General features: G+C 39.6%; 1 protein-coding gene across 2 annotated transcripts in view; it reads right to left on the bottom strand.

Moving 5' to 3' along the window:
• Positions 1-2,115: 2,115 nt before the first annotated feature.
• Positions 2,116-15,056, bottom strand: part of SLC25A14 (solute carrier family 25 member 14) — a 41,004-nt gene continuing 28,063 nt past the window's right edge. Inside the window, exons 7-10 of one of the 2 annotated variants that reach the window (XM_023517379.1) lie at positions 14,070-14,194; positions 13,183-13,318; positions 3,493-3,573; positions 2,116-2,568 (exon numbers count right to left, since the gene is read on the bottom strand). In XM_023517379.1, the coding sequence (XP_023373147.1) occupies positions 2,527-2,568; positions 3,493-3,573; positions 13,183-13,318; positions 14,070-14,194 (384 nt within the window). In that variant the 3' untranslated portion in view covers positions 2,116-2,526. The remainder of the gene's footprint in view (positions 2,569-3,492; positions 3,574-13,182; positions 13,319-14,069; positions 14,195-15,056) is intronic. The other variant, XM_023517380.1, reaches the window with a different exon arrangement.

Genomic DNA, 15,056 nt, shown 5'->3' with positions numbered 1-15,056 from the left:
CATCACAGCAACCTCAAACTCTTGGGCTTAAGTGATTCTCTTGCCTCAGCCTCCCAAGTAGCTGGGACTACAGGCACCTGCCACAATGCCCAGCCGTTTTTGTTGTTGTTGCAGTCGTCACTGTTGTTTAGCTGGCCTGGGCCGAGTTCAAACACACCAACATCAGTGTATGGGGCCAGCGGCATAACCACTGTGCTACTGGCACCAAGCTGACTGGAAAGATTTTTGAGGGAACAATATTTAGGTTGAAGTAAATTAAAGCCATTTTATAATATACATAAACCCTTCAAGAAACTATTTTTCAGCCTGTATCATTGTGAAAAAATGCCTTCTCTTTTGCTCATTTATTTGGGGATGAGTAGTATATCTGATAGGTGTAGTGTTTAAAAAAGAAATACAAGGCCAGGCGTGGTGGCTCATGCCTGTAATCCCAGCACTCTGGGAGGCTGAGACAGGTGAATTGCTTGAGCTTAGGAGTTTGAGACCAGCCTGAACAAGAGGGAGACCCTATCTCTACCAAAAACAGAAAAACTAGCCGGGTGTTGTGGTGGGCACCTGTAGTCCTAGCTACTTGGAAAGCTGAGACAAGAGGATGGCTTGGCTTGAGTCCAAGAGTAGTCTGAGGTTGCTGCAAACTATGATGCCACAGCACTCAACCCCAAGATGACTGAGTGAGACTCTGTCTCAAAAAAAAAAAAAAACCATAAAAATAAATACAAAATAAAATTTAAAGTATATGAAAAGTAAATATAAACCACTATACACCTATTACAAGGGTTAAAATCCAAAACCATAAAAACAAAAGCTGGGAAAGATGTGGGAGCAACAAGAATTCTCATTCATTCATTGCTGCTGGGAATGCAAAATGGTACTGCCACATCAGAAGACAAGTCTGGCAGTTTCTTATAAAACTAAACATAATCTTATCATACTGTCCAGCAATCATGCTCTGTGGGAGCATGAGCCAAAATATTATGTCCATACAAAAAAACTACACAAAAATGTTTACAGCAGCTTTATTCATAATTGTCAAAACTTGGAAGCAACCAAGATATCCTTTAAGTAGGAGAATGTATAATATAATCTGTGGTACATCCACACATGGAGTATTATTCAGCACTGAAAAGATATGAGTTATCAAGTCATGAAAAGACATAGGGAAACCTTAAAAATATATGCATGTAACTAAGTGAAAGAAGTCAATCTTAAAAGGGTACTGTATGATTCCAACTATATGACACTCTGGAAAAGGCCAAACCATGATGGCAGTAAAAGGCTCAGTGATTGCTAGAGGTTAGGGGAAGGGGAGAAATTAATAGGAAGAACATTTTTAGGACAGTGAAACCATTTTGTATGATTGTATAATGGTAGATACATGTCATTTTACGTATGTCAAAATGTATAATGCCTTATCTATATGGTAACATCTACTATTCCTCTGATTCACCTCAAATGTCATCTCTGCTATAAAACCTTTGGTAAATCCCCTAGCTAAGGACATTCCTCCTCTGTACTCCAACAGTACTTTGTTAATCTCTCACACAGTACTTTAAACCTACTGTTAATTATTTAGTTACAAATCTGTCCTTTCACTATAATGTGAGCTTTAATCGGAGACTATTTCTTGTCATTTTTATACTCCCAGCATCCAAGATATAATAGATACTTAATAAATGTTTGTTGAACCAAAGAATGAATGGATAAAAATGAAAAACTAGACTATTCATTTCACAAACATTTGTGTGCCTATACTGAGCCAGGCTGTTCTAGTACAAGAAAATACCCCGAACTATTTGCCTATATGATTAGAACCCTGGGCACAGGGTTCTATTTTAAGCCTCTTTTAGGATCTCATCTGTAGAAACTTCCAAATGATCCACCTGCTTGTTTATTCATGCTTAGGAATGAACCACCTGCCCAATGTTTAGAAGTGAGTGGCAGTATGACAATGGGGAATGGCACTGGGGAAGCAGAAAGCACTTATTCTATTCCCATAAAAGTATACTTTAAGAGCTCAGTCCCCATTTCACAGTCACCTTCTCCTTATCACTTTCTGGAGAATATAACTTAAAAGAGTTGTCAAGAAGAAAATAGTAAATGAAGACAAAGCCAAAGTGATTCTGCCAATACTTTAATGAGTACCGAGGTCTATAACATACACCGCAGTAACCACCCTGGCCTATGCCTTCTGCTCTAGCCCAAGTCTGGGGCTAACCAGTTACATTTAATCCTCATTTGGGAAGAAGGCCATTTTCAGTGTCACCCATCAGTATCCATCTTCATAGAAGATACCAATCTGGGGCCAGAGTCTCAATGTTAACACCTCCTCCCGGGGAAAAGTTAACACGGTAACACAAGCACATAACAACTTTAAATCATCCTATTGTTCTTTCATCAGAAGGCTTTCGGGAGACCAGAGGTTCAGTAAACACTTAGAATGTTGTTGACATAACATTAGGACACAGAAAAAGGGAAAAGAAGAGTAGAAAGGCTGGCAGAGCTGGGCTCACACGTACAATTCAGTCCTTAGATTTGAAGCCTCTTAAGTTGTTCGTATGTAATAAAAAACTGAGGAGTAAGTAAGTCATGGAAGATCACTGGGTTGATATTGAAAGTCAGACCTGGTTTTAAAATTGGACACCTCATTCTCTTAAGTTAATCTGTGCTTAGTCTGTGCTATGCTAAGTTGCATTTGCTTAAAAGTCTTTTTTAAAACAACACCTGTCAAAACAAACATGCATTGAGTGCCTACTATGTGCCCATTATAATCGTTGGCGTTTAGCAATATAAACACATTAAACCTCTAATATACTCAGTGTTCAAAGACAAACAGGACACACACAAACACAAAATAATCAAAACAGCAACATATAATTCCATGCTAGAATAATCATTACCATCTCTCTCTCCCCAAAGAGAGAGACCCCAATAGGGGAGAAAATAAATTATTTTCAACCCTGTAGACCTCACCATTACACACATACCACCACACACAGTATCCAACACATGGGTCTACACATAGAAGGCACTCAAACATAGCTAAATGAGGGAGATTCACCCATTGGGATTGAGCCCTACTTGAAAGGCTCTGCCTTCACCCCGATGAATGTTTTCTGTCCTGTTGTTATTTCTCAGCTACTTCAGTCCTATAGTTAGTGGTGGGAAATCTGGACTACCTCAGCACGGACTGTCCTGTGGGCATCTTCCATTAGGGTTTCTAAAAACTTCACAGCCCCTTTCAGCTTGGCTGTATTTGTTTTCATTTCATTTTAAAAAGGAAAATCTGACACATCTTTTCTTGCCCCTTTATTAGTTGGTATTAGCCTCCTCATGAAATAAGTTTCTTTAATTCCATCCTCAATGGTCATCAATAAGATGCTTCAGTTTCTCACTTGCCTAAAGATTTAATAATCAAATTTTCCTTCCCATAGTCTAGAAATACCTGGGAACTTGAAGCATTTGCTTTCATTCTCTTGTATTCTAAAAGGATACAATGATGTTCCAGGGTCCAAGTCGAAGCCAGTTTGGCCAAAATCCTTTATACAGTGCAAAAAAGCCCTCATGTTTCCACATCTGAAGGAAAGATGAACAAACAAACGAACAAAGAGTGAATGCCCCTTTCTCGTTACATTTAACAATCATCTTCTAATTTCACCCCAGAGCAATTTGGACTCCATGAAAGATGTTTTGGGGTTTTTTTGTTTGTTTTTTATTGTTGGGGGAATCACTGAGGGTACAAAGAGCCAGGTGACACTGCTTGCATTTGCTAGGTGAAGTCCCTCTAATATTAGTATTCTGTCCCCAAGAGGTGTGTCCTTTTTTCTAAAGCTACAATTTAAATTCACATGGAGCCTAAATCCATCCACAATTCAACAAACATTTACTGAGCACCTACCATATGCAAAGCCCTCTTCTTGATGCTGGGAATACAGTAGTAAACAAGACAGAAGAAGTGTCTGTGGTAACCACCCTCCAAGACAAGACGGCCCCCAGTGAAGCCTACCTCCAATTCTTTGTGCCCTTGTACAGCTCTAACCCCACAACATATCAGGATTGATCTGTCACCAATAGAATACAGTACTAATGAACACATGCCACGTCCATGGCTAGATATTATATATATATATATAATGAGGCATCTTGGATCATTTATTCTGGAGAAAACCAGATGCCACGTTATGAACAGAGAGGCCTACACTGTAAAGAACCGAGGCCTTCAGCCAATAGGTACAAGGGATCTTTGAAGCAGATATCCCAGCCCCAGTCAAGCCTTTAGATGACTGCAGCCCTAGCTGACATATGGACTACAACTGCATGAGAAATCTTAAGCTAGAATCACTCAGCTAAACTGCTTCTCAATTCCTGGCCCACAGAAACTGCAAAATAATAAATGTTGTTTTAAGTTTAGGGTAACATGTCACACAGCCCCTGCCCTCATGGAATGTATGTTCTAGTGGAGTTGACAAATATACAAACTGATATACATTATATCCAAAATGATAGGAATTATAAGTGAAACTAATACAGGGTAAGAGAACAGGATATATCCAAAATGATAGGAATCATAAGTGAAACAAATACAGGGTAAGAGAACAGGAGCTGGGCAAGTCACTGTCTTTCTCTGAGTCTGTTTCATCATTGTAAATTCTATGTAACACCATGGCCTACTTCATGTCAACGCTTTGAGGATTACATGAGAAACAATGTGAACTGCTTTTAAGTTTTGGTTTCCTACCTTATATAACGGAGTCCAATACACACTGAAGGGTCATGAGAGTTAAATGTCAAATTATGCATATCAAAGGTTGTAAATGGGTGGTATGTGCTGAATTCAGTCAGCTGAAACGGCTCATATATAATGGATAAATATCTATTAAGTAACTATAATGTGTTAGTCATTGTGTTAGACATTGAAAACGTAATTTTGGGCTTGGTGCCCACAGCACAGTGGTTACAGCGCCAGCCACATACACCGAGGCTGGCAGGTTCCAATCTGGCCCAGGCCAGCTAAACAATGACAACTGCAACAACAACAAAAAATAGCCAGGCATTGTGGAAGGTGCCTGTAGTCTCAGCTACTTGGGAAGCTGAGGCAAGAGAATCACTTAAGCACAAGAGTTTGAGGTTACTGTGAGCTGTGACACTACAGCACTCTACTGTGAGGGCAATATAGTGAGACTGTCTGAAAAAAAAAAGAAAAAGAAAATGTAATTTTGCCTTTCTACTGATGAAGTGAAACATCACTGTTCTAAAAAAAGGCTTGGCGCCCGTAGCACAGTGGTTATGGCACTAGCCACATACACTGAGGCTGGCAGGTCCAAACCCAGCCCAGGCCAGCTGAGTAGCAGCAACAACTGCAATAGTAAAATAGCCAGGCACTGTGACAGGTGCCTATAGTCCCAGCTACTTGGGAGGCCGAGGCAAAAGAATAGCTTAAGCCCAAGAGTTTGAGGTTGCTGTGAGCTGTGACACCACAGCACTCTACTGAGGGTGACATAGTTAGAGTCTGTCTCAAAAATAAAAGTAAATAAATAAATAAATAGTGGATATACAGTATTTGGAATGACAGTAATAGAGAAGCTAAGTTTGTAAATATCTCTCATTATATCCTGTAGATTAAAAACACTAGAGATAACTATTCTTCCTAACCATTGTAAGGGAACAAATAGTAATATAATAAAGGCAATATTTATGGAAACATAGTCAATATACTTCTCCCAATGGTTCTTCAGCAAATGCTGAATGTCTCAGACCAAAAGTAATATTGCAAAATTGCAAAAATGAATGCAAACTGTAACCTAATTATTTGTACCCTCATATTAATCTGAAATAAATTATAAAAAACAAAAATTGTGAAAATCATCCAAAATAAATCCCAGATACAGATAATCTAGAATCATAAACTATTAAATGACAAGGCACCACTGAGATACAACCCTATCCCATCATCTCTTAGCTGGACTACCACAATACACTTCCTAATTGGTCTGAAATCCGCACCTAGAAGCCAGAACAATCTTTCAAAATTATAAACCATATCATGTCACTCTTCTGCATAAAGCTCTTGAATTGCTTCTTGGTCATTTCATTCTAATTGCAAATTCCCTGCAATAACCTATAGCATCCTATAGGATTTAGCCACTCTCCCTCCCTCCAGTTTCATTTCCTACTACTTTGTCCTTCATTCACCATACTCAGCCACACTATCCTTTCTAACTCTTGAACATGTCCCCTTCATTCCCAACTCAGGCCCTTTGTAACCTGTTCCCTTTTTATAAAATGCCTTTCTCCTAGCTCTTCATATGGCCACTTCCTTCATATTCATCATTCAGATCTCAGCTCAAATTTCACCTCCTCACAGGCTTTTCCTGACTATCCTAACTGAAGTAGTGCCTCACCACCAAGTTACTATTTCAATATGCTGTTAATTTTTTCACAGAATTTATTTCTATCTGAAATTATACTGTGCATTCTTTGTGTATTTATTGTCTGTCTTCTTTAACCACAATATAATCTCTAGGAAAGCAGGGACTATGTTTGCCTTCTTCACCATTACATCCCTACCACCTAACACAGTGTCTGACACGTTGAAGTCCCCAGTAAATAGTTGCTGCATAAATGAACACACAATTACAGTAAGGGTCTCTAACGTGCCTGTGAACATTGGAATTCTTATAAATCTTCAAAACACGAAACAACTTCTTTACAACGTTAGAACTGGGAGGCACTTTTTTGGCGTTAGGGAGACATGTGAAAACAAACAAGAACTTCTGTAGATAAGCACAGAAAACAGACTACTTCATGAAGTTATACAGACTTGGTCGTTCAATAATTTGCCATGGATAAATTAATAAACAAGATGCACACAGCTCTGCCTTCATGGATTTGATAATCTACCAGGGCAGAGAGATATTAAAAGTAATTACAATAAAATTTAACAAACGTGAATAAAATGTGATACAGCCAAAGAAATATTATTCAGCAATAAAAAGGAACTGCTGATACATGCTATAACATGGATGAACTTAGAAAACATACTGAGTGAAAGAAGCCAGCCTCAAAAGGTTATATATTATATGATTTAATTATATATATGAAATATCTAGACAAAACAAATATATACACACAGAAAGTAGATTAGTGGTTGCTTAGACCAGAATGATGAGAGAGAGCAGGTTGAAATGAGAGAGAGCTAACAGGTACATGGATTCTTTTTGAGACAGAGCCTCAAGCTATCCCCCTGGGCAGAGTGCCGTGGCACCACAGCTTACAGCAACCCCCAATTCTTGGGCTCAAGCAAGTCTCCTGCCTCAGCCTCCCAAGTAGCTGGGACCACAGGTACCCGCCACAACGCCTGGCTATTTTTTTTTTTTGGTTGCAGCCGTCAGTGTTGTTTGGCAGCCCGGGCTGGATTCGAACCCGCCACCTTAGGTGTATGTGGCTGGCGCCTTAGTCACTTGAGCCACAGGCGCTGAGCCAGGTACATGGATTCTTTATGAGGTCATGAAAGTGTTTTAAAATTGACTATGGAAATTATTGCATGTATCTCATTGTTTAGTCCAAAACACTAAATGCCAATTTGAATGAGTGAATTTTATGATATGTGAATTAGTCCTCAATAAAGATTTTTTAAAAAATAAATGCTATGGGCTTGGTGCCTGTGGCTCAAGTTCGAGTTCGAATCTAGCCCGGGCCTGCCAAACAACAATGATGGCTGCAACGGAAAAAAAAAAATAGCCAGGCGTTGTGGCGGGTGCCTGTGGTCCCAGCTACTTGGGAGGCTGAGATAGGAGACTCGCTTGAGCCCAGGAGTTGGAGGTTGCTGTGAGCTGTGATGCCATGGCACTCTACCCAAGGGGATAGCTTGAGGCTCTGTCTCAAAATAAAATAAAATAAAATAAATGCTATGAAAAAGGAAGTACAAGAAACCATGTACACATAACCTAGTCCAATGGTCAGAGAAGGCTTTTGTAAAAAAGTTATCAGATTTGAAGAATGACTAGGAACTAGGAAACTGGTATTTAGGGTAGTGGAGGGGGCATTCTAACAAAGTATATGTCATGAGTGAAAACTTAGGGAAAAAAGAACACCTAGCACTTGAAACTGTTGAGTACATCTGGAATTAGAATAAAGGTGATACAAATATGGCTAAAGGAACAAAAAGAGGTCACATAGATCCCTGGGTCAATGAGAAGCCTTCGGAAGATTTTAGGTGGGGGGACAAGATGAGATGTGCTGTTGTTCTTTTCTATGTCAAAAATGAATAAATGACTCCATTCACCAAAGTGCTTTGGGACTCTTAAAGATGAAATTAAAAATAATAAAGTATGATACTACTACATATAATGACAATATAGAGCAAAGCCAAAGAACTTTAATAGCAAGTACATGAACCAGTGAACAAATGTAAGAACTTAAAGGTTACTAGCAACATAAAAATAATGTTTCTGCCAATACAGCAAGCATACTGTTATTGTAAGTACAAACTTTGGAATCAGATAGACCCTGGATTATGTCTCAGATCTGCTACTTATTGGCTATATAATCATGGGTAAGTTACTTAGCTACTATGAACCTAAGTTTCCTCTTTTATAAACTAGGAAAGGTAATATCTACCCCACATGATTGCTGTAAGAGTTAAAAGATATACTCTATGTATAGTGCCTGGAACATAATAAGCATTCAGTAAGTGTTAGCTATTACTGTATTATTATATCTTCTATTTTCTCTTAGCCAATCTTCTTCAAAACGTGCTTTATACTTTTCTACTTATCCTCACTTCCTATGTATTTATCTATTTCTTTCTATTAGAATATAAGTGTCATGGAGGCAGGGATTGTTTTGTTCACCAATGTAGCCTCACCATCCCAGAACAGTGCCTCACATGTATGACATAAACTCCCTTTATTATTGAAGGAATAAATAATTAAACACACTGTTCAGCACACAGCAGTCTTGCTTTTGCAAACACCAATTCACCAACCTTCCTCTGGAAAATATTAATCCAACAGACATTTTGTAATACTCATCATACTGTAGCTCTCTATTGCACGTGATATTAAATAGTCACTCTTTCCTTCCTAAAATTCCTTACTCCTTCAGCTTCCATGACAGTACTCTCTCCCAAGATTCCTCATAACTTCTCAACTGTTATATTTCAGTGTCTTTCCTGGTTCCTCACCCACAAAGCCATTAAAAATTGGTATTACTCAGTGTTCTTTCCTTGGCCCTCTGCTCTTCTCCCTCTACTAGCAATTGTCAAATGCAGAAATATCAAAGGGGGCTTTTGCCAAACTACACTTTCCAGAGTTTGAGAATAACCACCTCAATGAATCACTATTACTGGAAAGTTTAATAGTATTCCATTATGGTGAGAAGGCAAAAAGGTTGTGAACACCTCTATCTGCTCTCCTTGGTCAACTCCCTCCATGGTAATGTACCCCGTCTGATAATGACTTCACAGGTTCTTATCTACATCCACAAACTCTGAGTTAGGACTAGTATATCCAAATGCATCCACCAGATGCTCCATGCACATCAAACTAAGTGTCCAAAACTATGATGCTGTCCACAAAACCTACCCCTCTTCCTGTGATGCCTCTGAGAATGAATTCACCATCTGGTCTCTAACTCCAAAAGCTCAGAAGTTATCTTTGACACCTCCTTTCTTCCACACCTCCCTACATATAGTCAAACCAATCCTGTTGACTACTATCAAGTAAATTATTCTCAACTTCATCCCTTCTATATTCCCATTATCATGCTCAAGTTCAGGCCTTCATCCCCTCTTGCTTAGATTACTAAAAGAGTCTTCCGCCAGGCACGGCAGCTAACACCTGTAATCCTAGCACTCTGGGAAGCCAAGGAGGGTGGACTGCCTGAGCTCACAGGTCCAAGACCAGCCTGAGCAAGGTTGAGACCGCGTCTCTAGAAATAGCCAGGCATTCTGGCAGATGCCTATAGACCCAGCTACTCTAGAGGCTGAGGCAAGAGGATTGCTTGAGCCCAAGAGTTTGAGGTTGCTGTAAGCTACGATGCCATTGCACTCTACCAAGGGCGACAAAGTGAGACTTTGTCTCAAAAGAAAGAGTCTTCTAATCAGCTTCCCTCTCTCTAGGTCAGCAGTTCTCAACCTGTAGGTCGCAATCCACAAGAACTATATTAAAGGGCCACAGCATTAGGAAGGTTGAGAACCACTGCTTGAAGTCAACAGTTCTCAAAATGTGGTCCCCCTAGTAACAGCATCAGTATTCCCTGGGGACTTGTTAAAAATATGCAGACTGTTGACTCCCACTCCAGACTTATGGAATCAGAATCTAGAGATGGAGCCAAGCTAATAGCAGTTTAACAAGTCCTCCAGGTGATTCTTATGCATGATAAACTTTTAAGAACCACTGCTCTAGGCTTATCCTTTAGGTTAATGGTCTTCAACCTGAACACTGCAATCACCTAAACAAGTTCTGAAAATACTGACACCTGGCTTGGTGCCTGTAGCTCAGCAGCTAGGGTGTCAGCCACATACACCAGAACTGGCAAGTTTGAACCCAGCCCAGGCCTGCCAAACAACATTGACAACTGCAACAAAAAAACAGCCAGGCGGCTCAGCACCAGTGGCTCAGTGAGTAGGGCACCGGCCACACACACTGAGGCTGGTGGGTTTGAGCCCAGCTAGGGCCTGCTAAACAACAATGACAACTACAACCAAAAAATAGCAGGCATTGTGGTAGGTGCCTGTAGTCCCAGCTACTTGGGAGGCTGAGGCAAGAGAACTGCTTAAGCCCAAGAGTTTGAGGTTGCTGTGAGCTGTGATGCCACAGCACTCTACTGAGGGTGACATAGTGAGACTCTGTCTCCAAAAAAAAAAATAGCCAGGTGTTGTGGCAGGCACCTGTAGTCCCAGCTACTTGGGAGGCTAGGACAAGAAATCGCTTAAGCCCAGGAGTTTGAAGTTGCTTTGAGCTGTTACACCACAGCACTCTACTAAGGGTGACAAAGTGAGACTCTGGCTCAAAAAAAAAAAAAAAAGAAAGAAAGAAAGAAAATACTGACACCTGCTGGGCGCAGTGGCTTATGCCCATAATCCTAGCACTTGGGAGGTTAAGGAGGGTGAGTTCATGAGTTTGACACCAGCCTGAGCCAGAGTGAGACGCCAGGAGTTGTGGCGGGTACCTATAGTCCCAGCTACTTGGGAGGCTAAGGAAAGAGAATCTCTTGTGCCCAAGTGTTTGAGGCTGCTGTGAACTGTGATGCCATGGCACTCTACCGAGGGTGACAAAGTGAGACTCGGTCTCAGAAAAAAAAAAAAAAGAAAATATTGACAGCTGCATCTTACCCCCCCCCACCGTTAACTGATCTAAAATAAACAAGGGGACGGTGCCTGTGGCTCAGTGGGTAGGGTGCTGGCCCCACATACCGAGGGTGGCAAGTTCAAACCTGGCCCTGGCCAAACTGCAACAACAACAAAAAAATAGCCGGGCATTATGGTGGGCGCCTGTAGTTCCAGCTACTTGGGAGGCTGAGGCAGGAGAATTGCCTAGGCCCAAGAGTTGGAGGTTGCTATGAGCTATGTGATGCCATGGCATTCTACCGAAGGCAATAGAGTGAGACTCTGTCTCTACAAAAAAATAAACAAACAAGGGATCTGTGAAAGTTCTCCAAGTGATTCCAATGTGCAACCAAAATTGAGAACCAATGTCATAAATCCAGTCTCCAAAAGACAAAATGATTTATTTAAAATGCAAATCTGACCTAATTAAAAGTATTATTCTTTCCCCATATTCTTGGGCTATAATTGGGTTATAGCTTTCCTATGAAAGCTATAAATTAGTTTCACATGTGAATCTTTCTCAATGTAGAATATAAATGTCTTAACATAATAACTAAGAAAATGACATGAAGGCTGTGTTAACCAGTTTGATGAAAATATTTCAAATTGTATATAAAAACAGCACACTGTACCCCATGACTGTATCAATGCACACAGCTATGATTTGATTAAAAAAAGTATTATTCTTTTGTTGTTTATTTCATTTTGAGACAGGATCTCCCTGTGTCACCCTGATCTTGAACTCCTAGCCTCAAGCATACTCCCACCTCAGCCTCCTGTGCAGTTGGCATTACAAAAGCATACACTACTATACCCAGCTCTAAAAACTTGCAATAGCTCCCCACCAAGTCATAAAAAAGTCCAAGCATTCAATATCCTTTATAACCTAACTAAACCTTAGCCAATATAAGGAAGGTACAGTAGCACAGAGGTTAAGAATGTAAGTTTGAAGCCAAATGATCTGAGTTTAAATTCAGCTCTCCCACTTACTAGCTGTGAAAACTTAGGCAAGTTACTTAATCTCTCACTGCTTCAGCATAGACTTCATGGGGTAATGATGAGGATTAAATGAATGTATACATGTTAAGTCTCTTTAGGACAGTTCCTAACACACAATAAATCACTCAACAGATGTTAGTTATTATTGTTCAGGATTTAGATTGTTCACCTACAGAGAGTGTATCTCAAATTGGGCTAAAATTTCTTTCCACAGAACTCTGACTTTACCATTTACCAGTTGTGTGGATTACTTGTTTACATACCTAAGGTACTTTTATAATAGCTATAATTTCCCTGTAACTACTAAAATGGTGCCTGATATGTAATAAATATTTAAATAAAACTAGCAGAAAAACCATATGGCAACATCTCATTTTAGCTCCAAATTTGTTTTTATTGCAGTAACTGCATAATACATTTATAATATTCAGTTCCCTACAAACATTAACAGCAGAAAGTTTCAAGGCCAAAGTGAACAATAGCAAAGCCTTGAACTGAGATCAAGAACCAGGATTTTTTCTAAATACCAGGTTTTCTATTATCTAGTCTTACCTGAAATGGGCAAATAGGGACATATTATGTCTTTTCTATCAGTAACTCTACTTGGTGCTATTAATAAAGCAGACTGTATTCTCAAGCACTCGAATCAGAACAATAATATTAAGGACCTCTGTACATCAGCAGATTGCCAAGGAAATAGCTTTTTTTTTTAACCTGGGAATGATTCTAAGAGGCTATTAAAAATATACATAATGATTCTTTCATGTTCTGAATGATATATAGCAACTAATAATGACTGAAAGGTCTGAAACATAAAAGGAAACTAAAATGTACCCCCAAATCTACAACGTACATACCTTTAAAATACCATCCAAAGTACCCTTGTAGACGTCCACATGTCCCACGATTGCCCTCTGGTTCATCATGCGAGTTCGTACCACATCAACTGGATTGGAGGCCAGAGCCCCTGCCAAGCCACATGTAAAGCTGGAACTAAAGATGAAAACTTTTAGAAGACAGACTACCCCCACTTTCATCCCCTGCCTTTTTAAACAGAAATTAGGCCAAGCATCGATGTATAATAACTCAGATCCATCAGATAAAACCTGGTGCTGGCACTTTCATTATGATCTAAAGAGGAAAGAAATCTATTTTACACAGATACCACTCAGTTGGTATCTAGATGTTCCTTCAGTTTTCAATCTGAAACTTAGCCTCTTTCTTAAAGGAGACAGTTCATAAGCCTAAAAACATCTCTAAATAGTAAATATCACACACCATCAAACCACAATGTCAAATCTATGTCAGTAGCAAAATATCATAAAGGTTGCAAGATGAAGAAAATGTAAGAAGAGATTAACAAGTCTTCAGCCAAAAATTATGCTTTAGTTTCACAGACCCTATACGTATAATTTCACCCTTTTTTCCAAATTCCCACTGATAAAAGTTTGCTTATGATACAAAATTAACCAAAGAAAATAACAGATGTGCTTTTTAGATATAGAGGCTGTGTATGAACAAATGCAAATCCTGTAGACCTCTGCTCCCAAGTATCCAAATACACCAGCTGAGATCTCTGGGAAGTGTAAAGTGTTCAGAAGTCTTAAAGTTCTGGTAAAAGGAGAGATAGGGGTATTTAGGCCATACATACCAGCTGTCAATTCCACTTGAGGATTTCAGTAAAAGAGGTTCTTGGTGCTCAAAATGCTGCAAGTATAGAATGAGCACAACCTATCCTACTTACACGAAGTGTGTTAAAATTGTGTCGCCCATCATTCCTGACAATATTAAGTGCTTCTTGGTAATATCATAGACAGGAAGCTCTACTCCCACAACGATAGCAGCTCGCTGAGCAGTTGGAACCACACCCTACGAAACATAAGTAACATGAGACCCCAAGGAAATACAAAGAGGGAATGACGTAAATCTTACAGTGAATAAAATAGATCAGGAGTTGAAAGTGCCAGAAAAATCCAACTGTGAAGTACATACGTCACTCTTTCAAATCAATGACTAATACTAGAACACTTATAAATTCCTAATTCACTTGCTGTACTAAAAATAAAATAATTGCTATGACACCCAAAGCACAGAGACAAAAGGAAAAAAGTAGATAAATTGAACTTCATCACAATTTAAAATTTAGTGATCTAAGACACCACCGAGAAAATGAGGCATCAACCCATACAATGGAAAAAAAATATTTGCCAATCATATATCTGCTAGGAACTAGTATCTAGGATATATAAAGAACTCGTATAATACAACAGTTAATTAAAAATGGACAAAAGATCTGAAGACGTTTACTTCAAGAAGATATACAAATGGCCAATAAGCACATGAAAAGATGTTTAACATTAGTCACTAGGAAATGCAAATCAAAACCATAATGACATGCCACTTCACACCTACTGAAATGGCTGTAATATATATTTTTTTAAAGTAAAAGAACAAACACTGGTAAAGATGTGGAGAAATTGGAACACTTATACACTGCTGGTAGGAATATAAACTGATGGCTCGACGCCTATAGCTCAACCAGCTAAGGCGCCAGCCACTTACACCTAAGGTGGCGGGTTCGAATCCCCAGCCCGGACCCGCCAAAACAACAATGATGGCTGCAACCAAAAAATAGCCGGGCATTGTGGCAGGCGCCTGTGGTCCCAGCTACTTGGGAGGCGGAGGCAAGAGACTGGCTTGAGCCCAGGAGTTAGAGGTTGCTGTGAGCTGT

The sequence above is a fragment of the Otolemur garnettii genome, unplaced genomic scaffold, assembly GCF_000181295.1.
Source record: "Otolemur garnettii isolate 467f Iridium unplaced genomic scaffold, OtoGar3 scaffold00109, whole genome shotgun sequence".
NCBI lineage: Eukaryota > Metazoa > Chordata > Mammalia > Primates > Galagidae > Otolemur > Otolemur garnettii.
This window is presented reverse-complemented; position numbering and strand designations above follow the sequence as displayed.